The sequence below is a fragment of the Eumetopias jubatus genome, unplaced genomic scaffold (assembly GCF_037043125.1).
Source record: "Eumetopias jubatus isolate StellerSeaLion01/CBP00866 unplaced genomic scaffold, mEumJub1_p1.0 scaffold_3, whole genome shotgun sequence".
Lineage (NCBI taxonomy): Eukaryota > Metazoa > Chordata > Mammalia > Carnivora > Otariidae > Eumetopias > Eumetopias jubatus.
The window spans coordinates 55,745,548-55,767,091 of record NW_028274809.1 but is presented as its reverse complement, the minus strand read 5'-3'; the positions used below and the strand labels follow the sequence as shown (position 1 = coordinate 55,767,091).

General features: G+C 42.2%; 1 protein-coding gene across 3 annotated transcripts in view; it reads right to left on the bottom strand.

The window, feature by feature from the left end:
- The window catches only part of NFE2L2 (NFE2 like bZIP transcription factor 2), a 33,788-nt gene extending 27,151 nt beyond the window's left edge, over positions 1 to 6,637 (bottom strand). Inside the window, exon 1 of one of the 3 annotated variants that reach the window (XM_028122206.2) lies at positions 6,448 to 6,637. In XM_028122206.2, the coding sequence (XP_027978007.1) occupies positions 6,448 to 6,492 (45 nt within the window). In that variant the 5' untranslated portion in view covers positions 6,493 to 6,637. Of the gene's footprint in view, positions 1 to 5,251; positions 5,328 to 5,776; positions 5,878 to 6,447 lie in introns of those variants that run through there. The other 2 variants (XM_088021626.1, XM_088021625.1) reach the window with 2 other exon arrangements.
- Positions 6,638 to 21,544: the final 14,907 nt, after the last annotated feature.

The window sequence follows — 21,544 nt, the reverse complement described above, 5'->3', positions numbered from 1 at the left end:
GGGAACAAAAAAGAAATACGTAAAGCAGAAACAACCCAAATGCCCATCAACTGATGGGAAGATAAATTAAACGGGGTGTATCCATACGGTAGAATGTGCTACCCCAAGGTTAAACCTTATAAACACTACATCAAATGAGAGAAGCCAATCACACAAAATCGCATATGGTATGATTTCATTTATATGAAATATCCAGAATAGACAATTCCACAGAGGCCGAGAATGGGTAAGTGGTTACTAGCGACTAAGGGAGTTGAAGGGAAATGGGGAGTTACTGCTAGTAAGTACGGGCTTTCTTTTTGGGATAATGAAAATGTTCTAAAATTGATTGTGGTGATGGCTGCACAACTCTGAATACACTAAGTCAGTGAACTTCTGTCTTAAATGGGTGGAATATACCGTATGTGAATTCTATCTCATAAAGCTGCTTTTAAAAAAAGGACAGAAATATAAATTCTATGTCCAGCTTTCAACAAATTTACAATCTAGTTGTACAGGGAAAAAAAAGATACACAGTAAGGACAAATTATCAGAGATTTTAAAAGGCAAATTTAATAGACTTGTTAAATATGGAAAACAAAAACTCAAGTTCAAAAGAAGGCTTCAAGGATCCGATTTTCTCTTTTCTTAAACAATCGTTCTTCTTTTATTTGAAAAGCAACGGAGAGCTCAGATCTGGCTGCTATGCTGTTACTACAGACCCCAAAGTCTCCATTTCTGAGCTTGTGAGAAAGGAGTGACTATTTAGCATTGCCAAGGAATTTTTTTTTAATCCTCCAGAACACAGGCTCTTGATGGGATTATAATGAGTCTCAAGAGTCAGTTATCAACAGGGCCACTGAAAGATGGACTTGGTGCTCTAATCCTTCTTCTAGCCTGGATTTGTCTTTACCACCAGTTTAAGCCAAATAAATGCACGTGCTTACACACAAAGAAACTCTCATATATGAGGCTTTATGACACCCTGGTATTACAGGCCATGTGCAGTAAAGATGATTGGTTAAAAGTGTGTCCTATGCCAGAGTTCCTAAAATTCTTAATCTTTTTTTAAAGTAATCTCTAAACCCAACGTGGGGCTCAAACTCATGACCCTCCAGAGCTGTATGCTCTACCAACTGAGCCAGCCGGGTGCCCTGTTCCTAAAATTCTTAATAGTTGAAAAGTGTTTTTTGTGGCAGGGGCTGACACACAGAAAACTCCCAACTTTAGGCATAACGGAATTTTGCTTAGCAGTCTTGGTTTCTTTTTTTTTTTTTATTTGATAGAGAGAGACACAGCGAGAGAGGGAACACAAGCAGGGGGAGTGGGAGAGGGAGAGGCAGGCTTCCCGCTGAGCAGGGAGCCCGATGCGGGGCTCGATCCCAGGACCCCGGGATCATGACCTGAGCCGAAGGCAGACGCTTAATGACTGAGCCACGAAGCGCCCCAGTAGTCTTGGTTTTTTGAGGGGGGTGTCCGTGTGTGTGTGAGGTTAGTGTAAGAACACCATTTCCCCCCCCAATACCGTTTGGGAATGTAAATATTATAAACTTGAACGTATTTTTGCTTTTGCTTCTAGAAAACACACATTATCAACTGAGCAATTAAAAAAGCCTTGGCCTGTATCTTAGAGCCTTTTATTTTTTTATTTTTAAAGATTTTATTTATTTATTTGACAGAGAGAGAGAGACACAGAGAGAGAGGGAACACAAGCAGGGGGAGTGGGAGAGGGAGAAGCAGGCTCCCCACTGAGCAAGGATTCCCGACGCGGGGCTCGATCCCAGTACCCTGGGATCATGACCTGAGCCGAAAGCAGACGCTTAACTGACTGAGCCACCCAGGCGCCCCAACTTAGAGCCTTCTAAATAAACGTTTCTTGGAGCATATTTAAAAGCAGGTGGCAATGAAATTTTAGTAACTCCCAGAAATTGTATTATCAAAATATAAATTCTTTTCTCCATGTTACAGTAAATTTAAAACAAACATACAGCCAAAGGTAAAGGAGGCAGGCAAAATACTGCATTTAATAAACCTGTCTTCCTATACCTTGGTGTGCAACAGATTTTGGCAAACTTTCAAAGTGGCTGGACCAGGCATTTAAATGCCCTGGGTTTACCCAGCCTAACTTTCAGGCAAATCATCCACTGGATGGGCAACAGCCTTAATCAGACAAATAAGACAATTCTGAAAGTGACTTGTTTAACAATAAAGAGTAAGAAATAATATATTTAATTTCGAAATGTACTGTACTCAAAACCCTAAGTAGGCTTCAACGAGACTGATTTGAGCTCTTTTGCTTGCTTCAATTCAGAAATGCCCCAAACAAGAGATGAGTGTTTAATCTGAGCCAACAGGTTTCTCCTAGCCATTTTCCACTCAAATTCTCCCCATTCTACCCACTGACCTTCAACCTGGCTTAACCCAGTCTCTCCCACTCTTTGCCATATTATGTATCTTCAGAATCAGATTTATTTTTGACTACTACTTCAAAACAAAAAAAGCCAATGGAACAGGAGAATGTACCAACTAACAAGGCAAATAAAGGTAAACAAAGATTCCAGTAGCTAACAGATTTAGTTAAGAAAAAGGAATATGGTCCCTGAAAAATGTGATGCCCTAACCCCAACCCTAACCTAACTCTAACCCTAATTTGGAACACTGCTGAAATCCCAGGGATTTTTTAAAGTACTATCATATTAAGAAATGGTCCTGGGGTGCCTGGCTGGTTCAGTCAGTAGAGCATGTGACTCTCGATCTCAGGGTTTTGAGTTTGACCCCACGTTGAGTGAGTGTGATTACTTAAAAATAAAATATAAAAAAAAGGTCCTGCCTCTCTCAATTAAACCCCTCTAGGTCTGTGTCTTCCTTAAAAGGCCCCTTTGACAGGTTGTATTTACTCTCACTGTATTTAAGAAGGTCCACCTCCCCCAATACACACATAGTTAGTGAATTTCTTGTTAAATGGAAAAGGTGCAGAGATCAATCTTTAAAACTCCTGCTTCTCCTTCCCCTAGTTTTTCTCAGTTAATCCACTTTTTAAATAAAGTATGAGCTTTTCCTTCTGGTTTGAAGTTTAAGTAGTCCTGGGCTAGTATGGAAGTGGCGAGTAAAAGCCAGTGAAGTCTGACTACGGTGGTTTGATTCCCATCTCTACCACTCAACAGTTGGGGCATCTCAGGTGCCTGGCTGGCTCTGGTAACTCTTGATTTCGGGATCATGAGTTTGAGCCCCACATTGGGTGCAGGGATTACTTTAATAAATAGATGAATTAATTAAAAAAGTAGTTGGGGTAGTTTAAGCAGGACTCTTGGCCTCTTTTCTACCCCCCAGAAACTTGAGAGAATAGTACTGCCCACGGGGTTGGTGTGGAATCATGCATGTGAAGCAATTATTGCAGTGTCTGGCACGCAAGAAGTGCCCAATAACTCATCTATTATCATTTTGCTGCCAAATTCTTCCTGCACCGAAGAGTTCGCACTGAAAAACTAACCCCAGATCAAGGAAAAATTAAAGAGAAAATATTATTTACGCAAAACCCCCTTTAAGTTATGTTCAGCCAGTAGGTAGGCAATTCCCAGAAAAATGTGCTTACAGTCCACAGAGGGGTCCTTTTCTATGTAGCTGTGAAGGATATTTCATCCTGAATAAAAAGAAATATTAAGAAAAATAGTGTATTTGGCTTTCAACTCATTGTGGTAGTCTTAAAGAAAGACAGGAGTTCTTTTTTTTGGCATTGTTTATAAAAACCCAAATTAATAAGAAAGAAAGATTCCAAAATGGCCCAAGTTATTTTTAATGCAGGAAGACTGTTGTGAATTGTGTATTTATTCTCCGACACGCGGCTTCCAGAATCTCTCAAAAGTCTAAAAAAGTCGTATCTAAAAAGTCAAGTTGTTCTTGGCTCAACATTCATTCAGATGAGAGGTCCGTCCTATTTTTCTTTTTAAGAATCATCTTATCAGTCTAGTCCAAGATCAACTTCATCCCTTCTTACATAAAAGTATTTTCTCTCTCCAAGACACCCTTGGAAAGGGTAATGGATGGTTCCTTCCACTTAACGGAAACACAGAACCTAAGCCTCTCCTTGCTACCCTGTTTATCAACATCCCCTCCACACACAGGATGAAGAACTGTACCCTAGTACCACCTCACACCTGGAATTTCTTTGACAGAGGTCAGAATCCATTTCTGACGCTGCTGAAATCTTTCCAGAACACCAACCATTATTTAGAATGAATCCCAGTTACAGACGTGAAACTGACTCCAAATTTTACTCCATTTTCTTTTTGTATAGTCTTCAGATACGAAAACTGTGTCTGATTAAAGGTGGAAAAGTAGTTACCTTATCAGGTGAAACTGAAAATTCACTTTTAAAAGAGAAAGCAGTACACATGCTTTATGAGCTTTTGTTATGTATGGAATATTAAATTACAGTTCTTTGCCGTTGTTATTTAAAAGTGAGAGGGCTCCATCGGGCTCCCTGCTCAGCAGGGAGTCTGCTTCTCCCTCTGACCCTCTTCCCTCTCGTGCTGTCTCTCTCTCTCAAATAAATAAATAAAATCTTTAAAAAAAATAAACATTTAAAAAAATAAAAGTGAGAGGGCTCTAGGCTACAATTTAGAAAAGCAAAAGTCCATTAGCCTCATATCCTTTGATCACAAAGATTACTATATAAATGGCTATATGAGTTACTGTTGAATAGAATAGCAGCTAAATTGGACAGCACAATTTACTTCATACTAGTGCGAACTGGGAGAATACGATCCTAATCATTACTGGGAGAAAGTTTAAGACAAACAGCTTTAAACAACAAAAAAGCACAAGTAATAAATTATCAATAACTTAAAATCTTACTTTAAATCTTCAAGATTAGTCTAAAACTTCATATATACGAGTATAAACGTATGCTCTTACTGTACCTATTATGTTACGCATTTCCTTGGACCAAATGTTTTTTCCTAAGAACCCAATTACCAAAAAAGTTGGAAATACAAGTATCTACTCCTTTAAAAGTCCCTACAAACTATGAATAGAAACCTGTTTTCACTCTTATAACAACTTACAAAACGTGTTTGCAAAACGTTATGAAACACAAGTGTCCCTCCCTCTGCCCTAGCGAAAGAAGCAACATGCTAAGAAATCGAGGCAAATTCTTAAATAAGAGAGAAAAACTGTATAAAGCATCCAAGGAAGAAATAGTGTATGATAGCAGAAAATTCGGTAACAGCCTAAAATCAATAGAAAATCTAATCTACACTCGAGAAACTCTTACCCTTGACAGCACAGAACGGATTTTCCTGCTTTACACATTTTGGAATTGCAATTCTGAAACGTTAAATCCAAAGACAAAGCCGCCCCGGGGAAAAAAACAATTGCGCAACAGATCAACAGCTCCAACTTGTCCCTTGGCCCCGGCGCGGCAAGGTTTGCACGCTATAAAGCCGGAAAGGGCCAACCAAGGGCCGCCGTGACAGCCAACCGGCCACTGTCATGGAGGCCGAGTCCACGCACGCGGCGTGCGCCACTGGGAGACACCGCGCGGGGATCGAGCTGGGGCGCGGCGGCGTCCGACCTCAGTCCGCTGGCTCGCCCGCACTTACCCGCGGGTTGCCAAAGGCTGACCTCGGATCTCCGAGCCTTCCCCACTACGCGAGCGAGCGCGCAAGCCCGCTTCGGCCGCCGCACGTCGGGGCATCGGAGCGCGCTGGGCACTTCGTGACCTCGTCCCTCCCCCACCCTGGGGGCTGGGCTTCCTCGCCGAGCTGCCTACCAGCGATCCGACGGATGGACTGATTACCTTGCAAGGGAGCGCCCTTAGACGGCCCAGCGGGGTGGGCGCACAGCGCCACAGTCCGCGCCCACGGAGGCCGTGGATGGGGGCGGCGGCAGAGCAGGGGCGCTGGGTCCCAGTCCGGGGGAGACCTCAACTCCCCCGAGAGCGGCCCCGTGACTAGGCACATTTTTGCCGGCTCCGAGGCGGAGGAGCAGCGCAGCCCCGGAAGGGCCGGGCCGCGCCGGCTCAGACCGCCAGCGTCCGCCCCAGACCAGCAACGTCCGCCCCCTCCTTCAACCCTGCCACCTCTGGGCCGCTCAAACTCCGGGGGCCAGCTGGGGCTCCCGAGTCCCAGCTCCGGAAACTGGGGACGCGGCTAGAGAGGCCCCTTCGCCCTACGCACGCGAACGTAGCCTCCAGACCTCCACCCAGTCGCCCTCGGGGGCCGCACCCCCCACTCCCCCCCAGCTCCCCTCGCTGCCCCTTGGGTCCTCGCGGCCCTCGGCGTTCTCGCTCCCCCTCCCCGCCCGGGCCCGGCGCAAGCGCAGCGGCTCTAGTGTGCGGCCGCTGCAGTCCGGACTCCGGCCGTAGACGGGAGAGGCCGGCTGCGGCTGTCCCCGCCCGGTCCGCGGCTCCCTCGCGCCCCTGTCCCAGTCCGGGCACCACCGCGGGGCTCCAAAGGTCGGGGGCAGCACCTGCTGGGATGGCTGTCCGGGCGGCGGCAGCTCCAAGTCCATCATGATGAGCTGGGGACCGTGCTCTGGCGCTCCCCGACGGCGGCCCTGTCCCAGCTAACGAGGCGCGGCGCGGATCCGGCGGCAGCGGCGGCTCCCCCGGACTCCCCGGCACTCGCTATTCCGCGACACGGCCCGAGTGGCCAGCCGGGCTCCTGCCCCGCTCCGCCTCCCGCCCCCCGAGGGCGGGGCAAGAGCCGCGGCCCTTCCTTCCCCGGCTGCCGGCGCGGGCCGGGCTTCCGAAAATCCCCCACCCCCGCTCCAGCTGACGCAAGAAGCTCGCTGGCCGCGGGCGGGGGGGGGGTCCCTGTGGGCGGCCGTGGGTGGCCGCGAGCGGCCGGGCGGGGTTCCCGGAGGAGGACTGCATTAGCTTCCCTCTCGCTGCGCTCACCGCGCCCCCCCCACCGGCAAATAAAACCTACGCTCTCGGCCCGCGAGATTAAGAGTTGTTTGCCGAAGGTCGCTCGGGTTTGGGCGCTTTGAAACAGTTTAAACAGTTGGAACAAACACGCCTGGAGACCTGGTATCGGAGCTGCGCCTCCCCGATTGGAGTTGCAGAACCTTGCTCGGCTTTATCTCACTCCACCCCTCGAGAGTGGCGCCAGCCCTGGGGGCTGGGGCTAAAGGTTTGGACCCAGGCCCTGCGCAACGCGAACTGCCCTCTCGCCTTGCGTCCCCTCCGGGGCCGGGGCCAGCGGGACTTGCCCAGGGCAGATGTGGACCGCGCGGGGAGCTCGTGCTCGCAGTCACCCTGAACGCCCTCCGCTTACTTCCCCGCGCTGGCGTTCCCGCTAGGCCCAGATCGCCAAGGGCAAACGTGGAGGTCTCTTCTCGTCGGGAGAGTGGTCAGGATCTCCCAGCAAGAGTTTTCTCTTCCCACCAGAGCGCACACACCACACCACAGATGGCGTCTTTTAACACTGCAGTACTATTATAATATGCTATAATCTTTACAAGTTTCTTTTCACGTACCACGCGTATAATTTTAAAAATAAGAATAAAAAAGACCAAATTATAAAATAGTTTGTGTTGTATGGACCCGTCTTGTAAAAACATCTGGTGTCTAGGGGAAAAAATGGAAAGTTGTTACCCAAAATCGTAGTTGTAACATCACGAATGATTTTTATCTTTCTCGTTGTTACTTTAAGTAAGTCCTAAATCTACAATGAACATGTATTATGTTTTACTTTAAAAGCGATTATTTAAAAAGTAATCATTGTCCACAAAAAACTTCAAGTACTTAAAAACAGGAATATTGTGAAATCTTTCTTAAGAGAGAAGAGATAAATGGTTTTGTTCTGTTTTGCTTTCTCTTATGCATCAACAATCTAACTCTTTAAGAATCCTTGCTTTTAGTTTCTAGTTTCTTGGAATTATGCAAAGCCAGGTGAAGTAGACAGTGTTGGCAGAGGTTTTACTATTTCATTCAAAAACCTGACGGGAAAAAAAAAGCCTGATTATTGCAGATCAACGCCCCAAAAAACTGCAGACCTTACCCGCTCTTGGTTGCATAATTTGACACTCCCAGGATTTATCTGTAAATTTATGGGTTTAAATATTCCTTGAGGTAAGTGAAGCCTAAATTAATTGCTTGTAATTGAAGCAAACTTCTTCAACTTGAATTAAACCTTTTCAGCTGTTCTTTGAAAAGCCTGCAAAATGATCTGCACACTGAAAACAAGCTTAGGGGCAGTTATTTACAAAGAGCCTGACATAAAACATGCCGAGACATAATGAAAAGACATTTCTGCGTCAAAGAAGGGCACAGGAGTATATTGTTTAACAATTCTGGTTACTTATTAAAACTACTACATGGGAGAAAGTAGACAATGAACCCAGGAGGTAAGAGATACCAAAGTCATATATGACACTGTTGCTGCCGTCAAGGAGTTTATAAAGTGTTGGGTATTTCCTTGTTAAGCAACAAATTTCCATTGAGTTTAATGAATGAAATAACCTTTATTTTTCAAAACTGCCATTGCTGGGAGAGTATTATTTTAGGCACCTCCAGAGTACATATTTTCAAAGGGAGGAGAATGATAACATTCTAAACATGTTAAAGAAAATAAACATTAATGAAAAGCTGCTTGGTGTTAAATGGTAGTTCCGCACCAGAAAAGGGAACCCTAGTCTCAGACCATCCATGTCGAAGAGGTTCCCAGTCTTTGCAGACACTGAAATGACATTGTCTTCATGTGAGAACCTGGGCCCTTCCCTGCCCTGTTGTGCTGTGCGGGCACAGATACTATGCATTTTGAGAAGCTCCAGAGGAATAGGAAAGAGGATGCAGGTTTTCTCCTGTCCTGGTGCCATGGGGATCTTTACTGTCTGCTCCCCTAACTACTAGTTAATTTTTTCCCCCAATTTGTTTCAAATGCTACTAACTCTTTCACATTTCCATTGATGTCTGAATTCTCCGCTGTCTTTGGAAGGACAGCCCTCCATATATGCTTCAAATGTTTCAGAATTACAATATTTTGTTCTAGAGTTATAAAAAATAAGCAACATCAATTAAGTTTTCTGAGTACACAAAGTTTGGATAGTGGTGATGCAATGACCCATTTATTTCACCTTCTCTGTGATCTAATCTGCCAAGTTTGCAAGGTTATTAAAGCACCTGTTGCTTCAAAACACTTCATCACCTTGAGGCTCCTTCCCTCTTCTTTTCACTGTTGTTTTTTTTTTTTAAGTCACTTTCTTTTTAATTGTACTCTGTCTTTGAGCCAGAAAATATCTAGACTCTTTTGAAATTATAGTCGAAATTCTAAATTTGTCTAGCGTACAGTTGAATATTAGGTAACTAGTTTCCAAAAATGGCACCCAGTGAACCACCCCTCTTCATATTGATGTGCTTATATAGCAACCCCTCCCAACATTGAATCAAGGCTGGCCCTAAGTTGTTTTAACTTATGGAAAGAGGCTGAAACTGATACTACGCCAGGTCTCTGCCCAAACCTTAAAAAGTTCTGAAAGCTTTTAATTTTATACTTAGAAGTCAGCCATCATGGGAGAAGTCTATCTTCGTGGGAAGAGAGGCCACGGAGAAAACCCTGGGGGATGAGACCCCAGGTGGAGAGGGAGGCTATGTGAACCAAAGCACCAGACCTGTGAGTGAAGAAACCGTCTTGGAACCTTCCCGCCCACTTAATCAAACCCCCAGTGAACTCCAGCCCCAGGTGCTATCTGACGTCGTCAATGAGAGACTCCAAGCAAGACCTGTAGAAGACTGCCTGGCTGTGCCTAATCAGCCCAGAGAATTGCAAGAGATTATAATCAATTGTTTTCAGACACTAAATTTTGGGGGTGGCTTGTTTCTCAGCAATAGATAAAAAAACAGCATATATTAAATATCAAAGGCAAGGTTTCTCCTGGCTGCTTTTTCTTTGTTAACCATCATTGGGAACACATACAGGGATGGTCTTTTGCAATTTAATAGTCTCAAACCCTTAGAAGCAAATTGACTTCCCTGTGAATGAGAAAGATATCTTTCCTATAGTGTATACTTGTTGCTACATACAAAGTAAGTCACCTTCTCACAGCATATGTCAGTATCATACTGATAGATGATGGTGGATGATGAGATATTCTTCTCAGAACACTTAAGGAACACAGACATTTCATCAATTAAATAGATGGAGATATAAATAAATGCGTATAGAAATTCTGGCCCTGACATGACCTCATTTATACCAGTTATGTAAGATACTTGCTGAATATCGGCTGAGGGAATTTGAACTTCAGGAGCAGCATGCCCAGTGGATAAACTGAATTCCCGTACAGCAGTATTCAGAGTAATTAGTGTATTAATTTCAAAACATACCCATAACCTTGGTTCCTTGGTGTGCATACCTCGCTATGCAAACTGCTGATACAAAGAACTCTGCATCTCCAAAGTCAGTTTTAACTTGTATAGTTTCCTGCTGATAATAGAAACAGTGCTGTGCAGAAACGGCAGTGCAGTGAGTGAAGAGAAAAACCCAGAAGTTTAAAGAGTGCTTTTGAATTATGTATTGATACTTATATAAATATATATGCATAGAAAAAAAAGACTGAACATACATGCTCCAAAATGTTAGTCATAATATTCTTTTTTTAAAAAAAGATTTTATTTATTTGAGAGAGAGAGAGAGCATGGGGGAGGGCGAAGGGGGAGGGAGAAGCAGGCTCGCTGCTTAGCAGGGAGCTTGACCTTGGGCTCTATCCCAGCACCCTGGGATCAGATCGAGCCCCTGGGATCATGACCTGAGCCAGAGGCAGATGCTTACCCAACTGAGCCGCCCAGGTGCCCCAATCATAAATATTCTGATTAGATTACTTATGATTTTATTTCTCTCATTTTTGCCTGTCTGTATTTTCCTAAATAAACGCATATTACTTTTATAATAATAAGCAAGGAAGGTGGGGGTGGGTTATAGGGTAAAGGAGGAACACTTGCTTTTCTCCCAAGCCACTGGATCCATTTCATTTCCAAATTGAATTTTAACCACAAGTTTTGCAAATCTTTCCTTTCTGTATCTACTAGAGTGGAGCCTGGAGAATTTGACCACATCTTTAAGTGCGGTTGTGGTAAGGGTCTAAAGATCCCTTGCTCTTTCAGGCTACTGCTATATTTGCAAAGTTTCACTTAGAATAGGAGCCCCCAGACAAAGATGGAATTTTGTGAGTACACTGAGTAGAGACTAAGAACCACAGCTTGGGATTGATCCTCAAAGTTGCTCACACATAACACTGCCATATTAAAAAAATAAACGGAGTACAGAAAAACACTTACACCTAGAGCTATGTTTGCAAGACCAGTTACCAAATAGTAATAAGGGGTGTTGGGTATCAGATAATTTTCACTTTTATTTTGTACTTTTCTACACTGTTCAAATTTTTACAGTAAGCATTTTTAAGAATTAGGGGAAAAAATGAAACTGTGTTCATTTTGGACAAACAAAAAGCTGAACGCAATCATGGAAGAGCAAAGTATCCTCATGGACAGGCCTTTCAGACAAAGTCTTTAACACTCTCAGAGATTGGAATGTGAAAAAGAGAAGTAAGATTTTCCTAGGTATTTGTCTTTCGGCATTTGCTATTTCATAGATTCTCATTTTGGCCTTTGAGTAATATTAGAATTAAAAGAACCTTTAAAGATCTTCTGGCCCAAAGGTGGCAAGTACGGTTTACTTTGACTGCCAACTCTATAATGTTGAGAATTCAGAAGCAGCTTCCCAATTTGATAGAAAAATTTCAGTGACTGATTAATAATGTCTGCCCTGGACACAGAATTGCAGGAGTAGTGGCACATATTAGGTGTTTTTCCTCCCTGATCTTGTCCAACTGTCTACTTCTACATTTGAGGAAACTGAGGGGTGAAGTGGTTACCAATGATCACAGAGCTAGTTACTGGCAGAGCCAGGAGTGGAATAACATTTCCTGATCCTGGTAGTGTGTTCTTCCCATGCAACAAATTGTCTAGGACTTTCTTTCCTTTTTTTTTAAAGATTTTATTTATTTATTTATTTTTCTTTTTTTAAAAAAAAAATTTAAAAGTATTTTATTTATTTGATAGAGAGAGAGCACAATCAGGGGGAGCAGAAGAGGGAGAGCAGGCTCCCCACCGAGCAGGGAGCCTGATGCGGGACTCGATCCCAGGACCCTGGGCTCATGACCTGAGCTGAAGGCAGATGCTTAACCAACTGAGCCACCCAGGCACCCCTGACTAGGACTTTTGAAGGCCAATTTAATACTGGACCAGCCCTAAAGGGTCAGTGGTAAATTTTATTTACATGCCAGTACCTTATTTTTGGAGGAGATTAATAACTCAGTTTATTAATGATGGTAATTATTTCATATATTTAAAAAATATTCCCTACAAATCATGGAGACATGATTAGACCCAATATGACAAATCAGAGGGCTACAAACAATGATGTGAGTTGCTCAAAACTCAGGAAAATTATTCTCTGAGGCTGGCCGATTCTAAAGCCGGTCTAGTCCACTCTAGGTCAGGCCTCTGCAGAGTCTCTTGGCTACGCTGTATTTACTGAGAGTACTGACAGCAAGGCTCCTTGGAGATTACATTTTTCCACATTCTGTTTAATTAATTCCCCGTAGACAGAATGATAAAGTATTTTTCACTAGAGAGAAAACTTGCAAACAAATATGAGAACAGGATTTCTATGTGTAAGAACCTCAAAGTGAAGGGCAGGAGAAAACTAAATGGACCGTTTGCAACTTCAGCCTCTCTACCTAATAATAGGGTTTTTATTTTTCTGTTTTAATAAAAAGGTCTAACAACATTGGTATAAAATGTACTGACAAGAATATAAACTATTATAATCCTTGCACTTCTTCCAATAAATTAAATTCCTCTGGTTGTGTGCTTCTAAAAAACCTAACATGCAGTAACTTTGCTGCCAGTTTAAACCTATCGTTCCTGGTAAGGTTTGGGTAACTGTTCATCACATTTCTTTTTCCTTCCTTCCTTCCTTTTTGTTGTTGTTTGTGTTTTAAAGGTTTTATTTATTTATTTATTTGAGAGAGAGAGAGCAGAGGGATGGAGAGAGGGAGAGAGAGAATCTCAAGCCGACTCCACACTGAGCATGGAGCCCGATGTGGGGCTCCATCTCATGACCCTCAGATCAAGACCTGAGCTGAAATCAAGAGTCAGATGCTTAACCAACTGGGCCATCCAGGTGCTCCCATCACATTTCTTTCTCCTATAGAAAGATAAAATATTTCAGTCTTTGAGGTTCATAAACTTTAAAAAGTTTGTGATGGTAAATGTATGAATTCACTTGCCTTTTAAATACTGAGTTTTGGGGGGCCTCTCGATGGCTCAGTCAGTTAAGTTCAGCTTGGGTCATGATCCTGGGGTCCTGAGATTGAGTCCTACATCAGGCTTCCTGCTCAGCAGTGAGTCTGCTTGTCCCTCTCCCTCTGCCCCTCCCCCAACTTGTGCTCTCTCTGTCTCTCTCTCAAACAAATAAATAAAATCTTAAAAAAATAAAATTGAGTTTTGACTACGGGCTATGCACTTTACATGGATCATTTTATTTAATCCTCTCAGAAACCAATGACATAGGTATATTATTTTTTTAAAAAGATTTTATTTATTTATTTGACAGATAGAGAGAGGGAGAGAGAGCGTGAAAACAAGCAGGGGCAGCAGCAGGCAGAGGGAGAGGGCAGGCTTCCTGCTGAACAAAGAGCCCGATGTGGGGCTCCATCCCAGGACCCCGGGACCATGACCCGAGCCAAAGGCAGACGCTGAACTGACTGAGCCACCCAGGCGCCCCGACATAGGTATATTATTACCTCCTCTAAAAATGAGGAAACAGAAGTGTGGAGCAGCTATTTTTTATCTATGGCCAAGCAGTAAGTAGCTGAGCAGGTCACTTTGGCACTGAAGTGCTTAAGCATGAAGATTTGCTGCTTTCCTTGGATATAAAAAAAAAAAAATTGTTGATTAGGGAATTTGGGTAGAACTGTTTTCTGAAATGTTTTCCTAAAAAGTAGCCAGGCAATTTATTCATTTAAAATATTAACCATTGAGAGGATTACCATGCTGGGGGGTTGAGGGAACACCCAGATGAATTAAACATGGATTCTCCCCTCAAGGCCCTAGAGGTCCAGTAAGAAAACATCACCATTGCTCGCAGCCAGGAAGTGGTGGATACCGCAGAAAGAGGCAGTGGATCTAGCCAACCTAATGGCACAGTCAGGGTTGTCTCTCTGCTTTTATGAAAAATTGACACAATATTTTTTCCCCCTAAAACAGCTTTAGGGGTGCCTGGATGTCTTAGTCTGTTGAGCAACTGACTCTTGGTTTCGGCTCAGGTCGTGATCTCAACGTTGCGAGATCGAGTCACACCATGTGTGGATCGAACTCTATGCTGGGCGTGGAGCCTGCTTAAACTTCTCTTTCTCCCTCTCCCTCTGCCCCACCCCCTCCCTCTAGAAAAAAAGAAAAATAAAGAAACTTTGCTGTTAGATAATCAAAGAGGAATTATGGGAAGAAAGTAACATTAACTATTGCTTTAAATGGCATAAAAATTCCAGAAAATATAAAATATGCATCTTAATGCAAATTTGAGTTTGCAAAGAAAGAAACTACAAAATACTAAGCTTTTACTTTCTACTGGTATCTCAGAATTTCTTCCATGCACCATGCATTGATGGACCTACTTACTCATGCTTCCTGAACTGTGTTGAGAAGCAACAACTAGTACCTGTTTCTTTTACCTCCTTGACTCCTTTCTCTTTGAAATCCTAGTTGTTACCATAAATAATTTAAACCAAATTAGTTAAAATAATCTATTAACTACCCTGACAAGGTCACTGAAGATTTATTAGCAACGATAACAACAAAGACCTAAACACTGAATAAACAGATATTTTGTGACAATACTTATTTATAAGACAGAGGACATTTTTGTGTATACTATAGACTTCTCCATAAAGGAACATTATGGAGACATTTCTTTTCTTTTCTTTTCTTTTTTAAAAAGATTTTATTTATTTATTTGCCAGAGAGAGAGAGAGAGGGAGGGAGAGTACAAGCAGGGGGAGTGGCAGGCAGAGGGAGAAGCAGCCTCCCTGCTAAGCAAAGAGCCCGTCGCGGGACTCTATCCCAGGACCCTTAGATCATGACCTGAGCGGAAGGCAGACGCTTAAACATCTGAGCCACCCAGGTGCCCCTATGGAGACATTTCTTGCTAAAGTTGGTCTGTTTTAGTCTCCTGGGGAAGTAAGTGCTGTATTGTCAGCAGGAAAAACGCCCTTTCAATTTCAATTGTCCATTCCAGGAGGAAGGTCATATAACACCAACACTTAATTTCCTTTTAATCAATTCAATTTAATAAAAAAATCATTGTGTATATTTTGTGAAGTATCCCATGTGAGACTTGACTTTATCGAGCACCTACTATATAAGAGCCTCTACTTCCAAATCTTTGGTCAGTCATTACTAATCCTCACAACAATCATTTTACAAGCGATAAAGCTTCGTTCAATCTGATATAGTAACTTGGCTATGGTCACACAACTCGAGTCAATAACTTGGCCAACTTCCACAGCAGAGTTCATGTGAAATCCCAGGTTTAGCTCATTCCAAAACCTTTGCCTTTTCACTAGGCCAACTTAGGTCCCAAGATACCACCCAATTATGATTTACAATAATTTATTCACAAGAGATTAAGTATTTGTGAATAACTTAACAACATGGGGACTATGGTCTATACTATAATTTTTGCCATGGACCTCATTTAAGTGTATGATATACTTCGAAGCGTGTAGCATAATTTCATGCTATTGGGATATAATAAAGCTATATACGCTGGACTGTAATTTTTATGCTGAAATTCAAGCTTTCCACATTTTTGTCTTTCTTGATTGCTGCTTACCAACCCTCTCTTAATGATCCAAATCTGTAAATACATTTAAAAAAGAAAGAAATTACAAGGGCCCCTAGAAACCTGTATGTGATTGCTAGTTGCTCGCAGGTGAATTTGAAGAATATCACTCTAAGGAACACAATTCAGATTTTATGGTCTGATTCCAAGGTCCAAGGTCTTTAAAGCTAACAGACAACAAGTGGCAGATTCAATCCAGGACTTTACCCAAATTATTTTTTACTATAGATCACCTTCATGATTGCAAAAATCCAAGCCCTGCTCCGAGGAAGCTATGCATCAATAATTCACTGTAAAGCGATTGTCTTGCTCCTTGGAAGGCTTAAAAGTAGAGGAGCATGTGTGTTAGGAGGAGAGTCACACCAATGTGGCTAAAAGAAGAAAAATCAGAGACCTTTTTAAAAACATAATAATAATATAAAAATATTATAGTAACTTTAAAATATAGATTTAATATGGATATTCAAAAGACATAGAGCAAAGCAGTTCAAATAAACAAAAGATAGGGTTATAGGGTTTGAGGATAAAAAGGTAAAGGACTATAATTTTGGAAAAAACACTAATTTCATTTAATCATTGATCATTTTAACGCAGAGTATTGGAGTGACCAAAACGAATAGTTATCCAGTGTCATTTCATGGTCTTCTTGAACTGACATTAAGGTGCTCAGAAATACATTGTTTACAGTCACAGTGTGCTTTTCTCTAAGAAAGTCTCCGTGAAGCTGCAGAATATTTAACAATCAAAATGACAATCATGTACTCTTAAAGTAGTAGTACGGATTACAATTTCTGAAGCTTACATTTTGACCAGTCCAGCTGGGTACCATGGTAGAAAGAATATAAGCACTAGCAAGAGACAGAACTGGGTTCACTTACTTACTAGCTGTGTGATGCAGGGAAAGTTGATTAATCTCATTGATATCAGTTTCCTCATCTGTGAAATCAAAGTTTTGTGAAGCTGTCATAATGTATGTAAAGTTACTTGTGAAGATGAAGAGCAGTGAGATCCTCTGAAATGATAATCCAAAACCAAAGAATTACTACGTGAAAAACACTGAAGTAATAATAGCCAATTGCCATTCCTTAGCTTTAGTTATTTTCATAAATGCTTGATGTGTGGCCTTATCAGAAGAAGTACTGGTCTGAACTCAAGAGACCTAAGATTCTTCAAAATCAAAATACAGGAGTAAGCTTAGGCAAGTTTCTCAAGGGCCAGAAACTGTGTTACTCATCCTCTTACCGCGCTGCTTTTTACTTGGTCCTACGCGGGTGTTCTTGGTAAGTATTGGTTAAATGAATGGATGATTGCAGGAGTAGACTTGTTGATTTCTAAAGTTTCTTCCAACATCAACACACTACTTTTATAAGAAGAGAGGAAAGAGAGTGTATTGTATAAACACTGTTTGTTGTGTTGTAATAAATGACATGTATTAAAAATGTCAACTGCTGCTTTGGCTAGAGACCCTGGATATTTATTTTGAAATGGGGAGGCTCTATATGCTTTTTTCATAGCTACTTGTAACATTCATTTACTACTCAACAAGGAATTTTCGGAGTCAAAGGAACATGATATATATATATATATATATATATATATATATATATATATATTAAGATTTTATTTATTTATTTGACAGAGAAAGACACAGTGAGAGAGGGAACACAAGCAGGGGGAGAGGGAGAGGGAGAAGCAGGCTTCCCATGGAGCAGGGAGCCCGATGGGGGGCTCGATCCCAGGACCCTGGGATCATGACCTGAGCCGAAGGCGGACGCTTAACGACTGAGCCACCCAGGCACCCCAAAGGAGCATGGTCTGGTGGGGGTCTTCATAACATGGTATTTGCTTCATTGCACTGGTGGGATGTCAGATTCCAGTTAGAAAATATTTTTAATAATTTTTAATAACAGCAGTGGAAAGTTAGGAATAATTTTTAGTGTTCTTTGAAACTCTTTTATGTTTGTAATTTAGAAGCCTTTGCTGGCTGAATTCTGTGCTTCCATTGCCAAGACTTTTCAGACTACATAAATATTTTCATTTGCTGAAATGTTAATGTCTCAATTTCACATCCACATAATACTTAGCCCATTAGAGCTAAGGGCCTCTACCATTCACTTTTACATTGCTACCTAAATCAGAATTATTCCAGTTCTAATTTTACATATACCTGAACTCACATAGGATTGAATGTGCTATGTAAGCCCAGGGGCTCATGATGAGTGCACAGAAGGAGGTCAATATTTATTTCCACTGCTCATCTTTGGCCTAAGCGGATTTGGCAGTGCCACGACAACATTTCAGGGACTCCGAAAATAGTGTTTTCCTTGCCTAATGTGTGATTTTTAAGCAAGTATCCTATCTCCTTCTCAATGACTAAATCTCTTAAGGTTAATAGCCGTCTGTTGGCATTGGTTTTCTCTGAGTGGTAGGTTTAGGGGTAGGGGGACATTCAATTCCTACCTTAGGCATTTCTGTATTGTTTGATTTTTTTCACAAGCACTTTTATAATATTTAATATTTTAATAAGTAATATATACCCATGACTCAAATATTTTAAAAATATGAAAGGTAAAAGTTTCTCTCCCTTCCCTATCTCCCATTCACTAGATCTCTTCCCAATCCACTGTTACTGGTTTCTTGGATTATCGTTTCAGAGTAGTTTAGGTATATAGAAGCACATACTTATATGCACATATATTTTATGTTTTTTTTTTTCCACACAAAGGATAGTAGATAGCGTATACTGCATTCTGGAGATTTTTACATATCAGTACAGCATATGTTTATGTATTTCTATCTTTTTATGGCTGCATAATATTCCAATAGATAGAAGGCATTATGATTTACTTAACCAGTTTCATATGGATGGACACTGGGTTGTTTCCAAGTTTCCTATTACAAGTAATGCTACAATGACTAACCTTGTACCTAGGTCATTTTATGTGTCAAATATATTCATAGGATATATTTGATTACAAGGAATCGTTGGGTCAAAGGATATGTGCATTTGTAAGATTGATTGATTTTGCCAAATTGAGCCTTCTGAGCCACCCAGGCACCCTCTGATATCTTTATAATATACTTTATTGAATAGTGTGTAATATGGGCCCAGTTTTATTCCAGATGGCTATTCAGTTATACTAATGCTATTTATTGAATAATCTCTTTTCCCTGGCGATTAGCAATGTCACCTTTGTCACATAATAATTCCGGCATCTCTTTGGGTCTATATCAGAACATTCTCATCTGTTCCATTCATCTATATATTCATTTATGGACTAGGTCCACATTGTTTTAATTACTGAGGCTTTATAATGTGTTTTAACATCTAGTAGGGCCAACCATTCCACCTTCTGCCACACACAGAAGTACATATTTCTTTTCTTTTCAGAACTTCCCTGGCTATTCTCCTCCTGTCCCCAATACAAATTTAAGGATTATTTTGTCAAGTTCAAAAAGAATAAAAGTTGATATTTTTATTGGGACTGTGCTAAAATTTTTTAAAAAGATTTATTTATTTGAGAGAGAGGGAGAGATTGTGCACCAGAATCCTCTCCCTCTGCCCCACTTCCCCCACTCGCCTGACGCCTAACCGATTGAGCCACCCAAGCGTCCCTAAAGATATTCTTCTGCCTTATCTGTCCTCCCAACCTCCAGTCTCTTGCTCCATGTCTCCTGTTGGCTCGTCCTAACCAGAAGACAGAGGAGAAGGAAATCCCTAAGGGTCAGCTTCCCAGAACACACAGCAGGGTAGAGAAGGGCTGACAGTAGATCCAGTGCAGAAGCCAAAACCAGATAACAAGACATCCTCTGTCTTCATTCGTTTGGAAAAAAAAAAAAGATTATTACAGGTGGTAAAAGCAATTTTCTTGAAGCTAGTAGCATCATCTTTGTTTATAAGCGAAGTGTGGGGTCTCAGTCTTAGGCATTTTTATGTGGAAAGCTGCTGGTACCGATCTTGTCTAGGTCTCATGCTAGCAGGCCCATGGCCTGCATTTCCTGGTCAGGACTGAGCTTCTCGAATGTAGTTCTCCCTACATCTAGAACCTTATTTTTAAAACCCTGCCACTCCTTCCTCAGATCTAAAAATAATGTTTTAGTGCAATGGATATCAGATGGGTTAGTTGTCACCAGAACCAGACACACTGTATCTTCTGGGAAGGATCCAGCAGAACACGCCCTTTTCACCCGCACCTTGGCCCGTCTCCAGGGGTTTTCGGTTCAGGCCTACTTCAGATGCCCCCACGAATCAGCAGGCTTGGCTTTAAGGGCTGAGAATTCACCTGACTGTACCACGTGTTGCCTTCTCAGATGGACTGGTTTCCTTCTGCCAGACATTTGGAAAGTGTTCCAAACTCCGCAGCAATCCTGGCCTTCTACTGCACAGGGTACATATTTGGGAGACCTCATGGGTTGCAGGGTTGCCAGATAAAATATAGGACACTGAGTTAAATCAAATTTCAGATAAACAACAAATAATTTTTAGTATATCACAAAAATTGCGAGAGACATCCTTATACTAAAAAATTATCTATTGTTAAAGTGCAATTCAAATTTAACCGGGCGCCCTGAATTTTTCTTTGCTAAATCTGGCAACACTTACCACAGAACTCTTCCCAAAATAATCCCTCACTATGCTGCCCGCCTCCTCACCCCCCCCCCCAATTTCAAATCCCTCCACTGGAATTAGGTTCACTGAAGTGTTAAGACAACCTAGAAGGAATATTAACTGTACAGGTCACAGTTAAGATTTACTTTTGAGGTCTTTACCTCTGACTTCCCATTAAAAGTGATTCGTTTGTAAGATCAATAAATTTGTTATTTGGGCATTAAGAAGGACATTGTCATGAGTGGTTGAGAACAAGGGAGGATCATGACAAATTTAGATTCCAGCAGTTGTGTGTGGGGGGGGGTGGGGGTGGGGGTATGGGGGCAGAGCTTCAAGGAATGCATGCAGAGAAGAGAATATTAAAGAGCACTTGTATTGTCTGACAATTTTGCCTGACTAGGATCCTTGCATCATTCCTTCTTTGCTTCCCCCTTTCCATCCCTTCTCTATTCGACACACACTCGCCCCCACATTTAGGGCATGAACTAGGGGCGGGGGTCCCGGCAGAACAGAAAGCAGGAGGCCTGGTGGGGAAGACAACTGCCAAGCAGCCGAGGGCTGGGAACAAAATAGACCAGGAGGAGAAGTAAAACCGAGAAATATCTAAAAATTAGGTGCATGACATTTGAGGAGAAAAGTCCAAGGTTAGCCAAGAATGACTGCTTATTGCAGGATTCCAAAACCTCTGAATGACAAAACCTCTGAAAAAGGAAGCGGTGGTAGCATGGGGCACCCTGCTGACCCTTCTCCCTGCCTGAGTACTTCCCCATTTCATCCTCCCTGCAGCTGCATGGAGCAGAAAAAACGCGGCAGCCCTCTCCTTGCAGGCTCTGTGAACGGTGTGCCTGTGGCTTATACAGCAGCTCATCTCTAACAAGTGAATAAACCAGACCTCAGCCTAATTTGCAGAGACTGACTCGGTCGAACCAGCTGTCCCGAATGCTGTGGCCCCAGAGGCTCAGGGTTCAGTCAGGAGGCAGATACAACCTTACTTTGCATGGCTGCTCCCTTGTGGCATCCGTGTTTGTGCCTAGAGATTGACCGCTCGGGG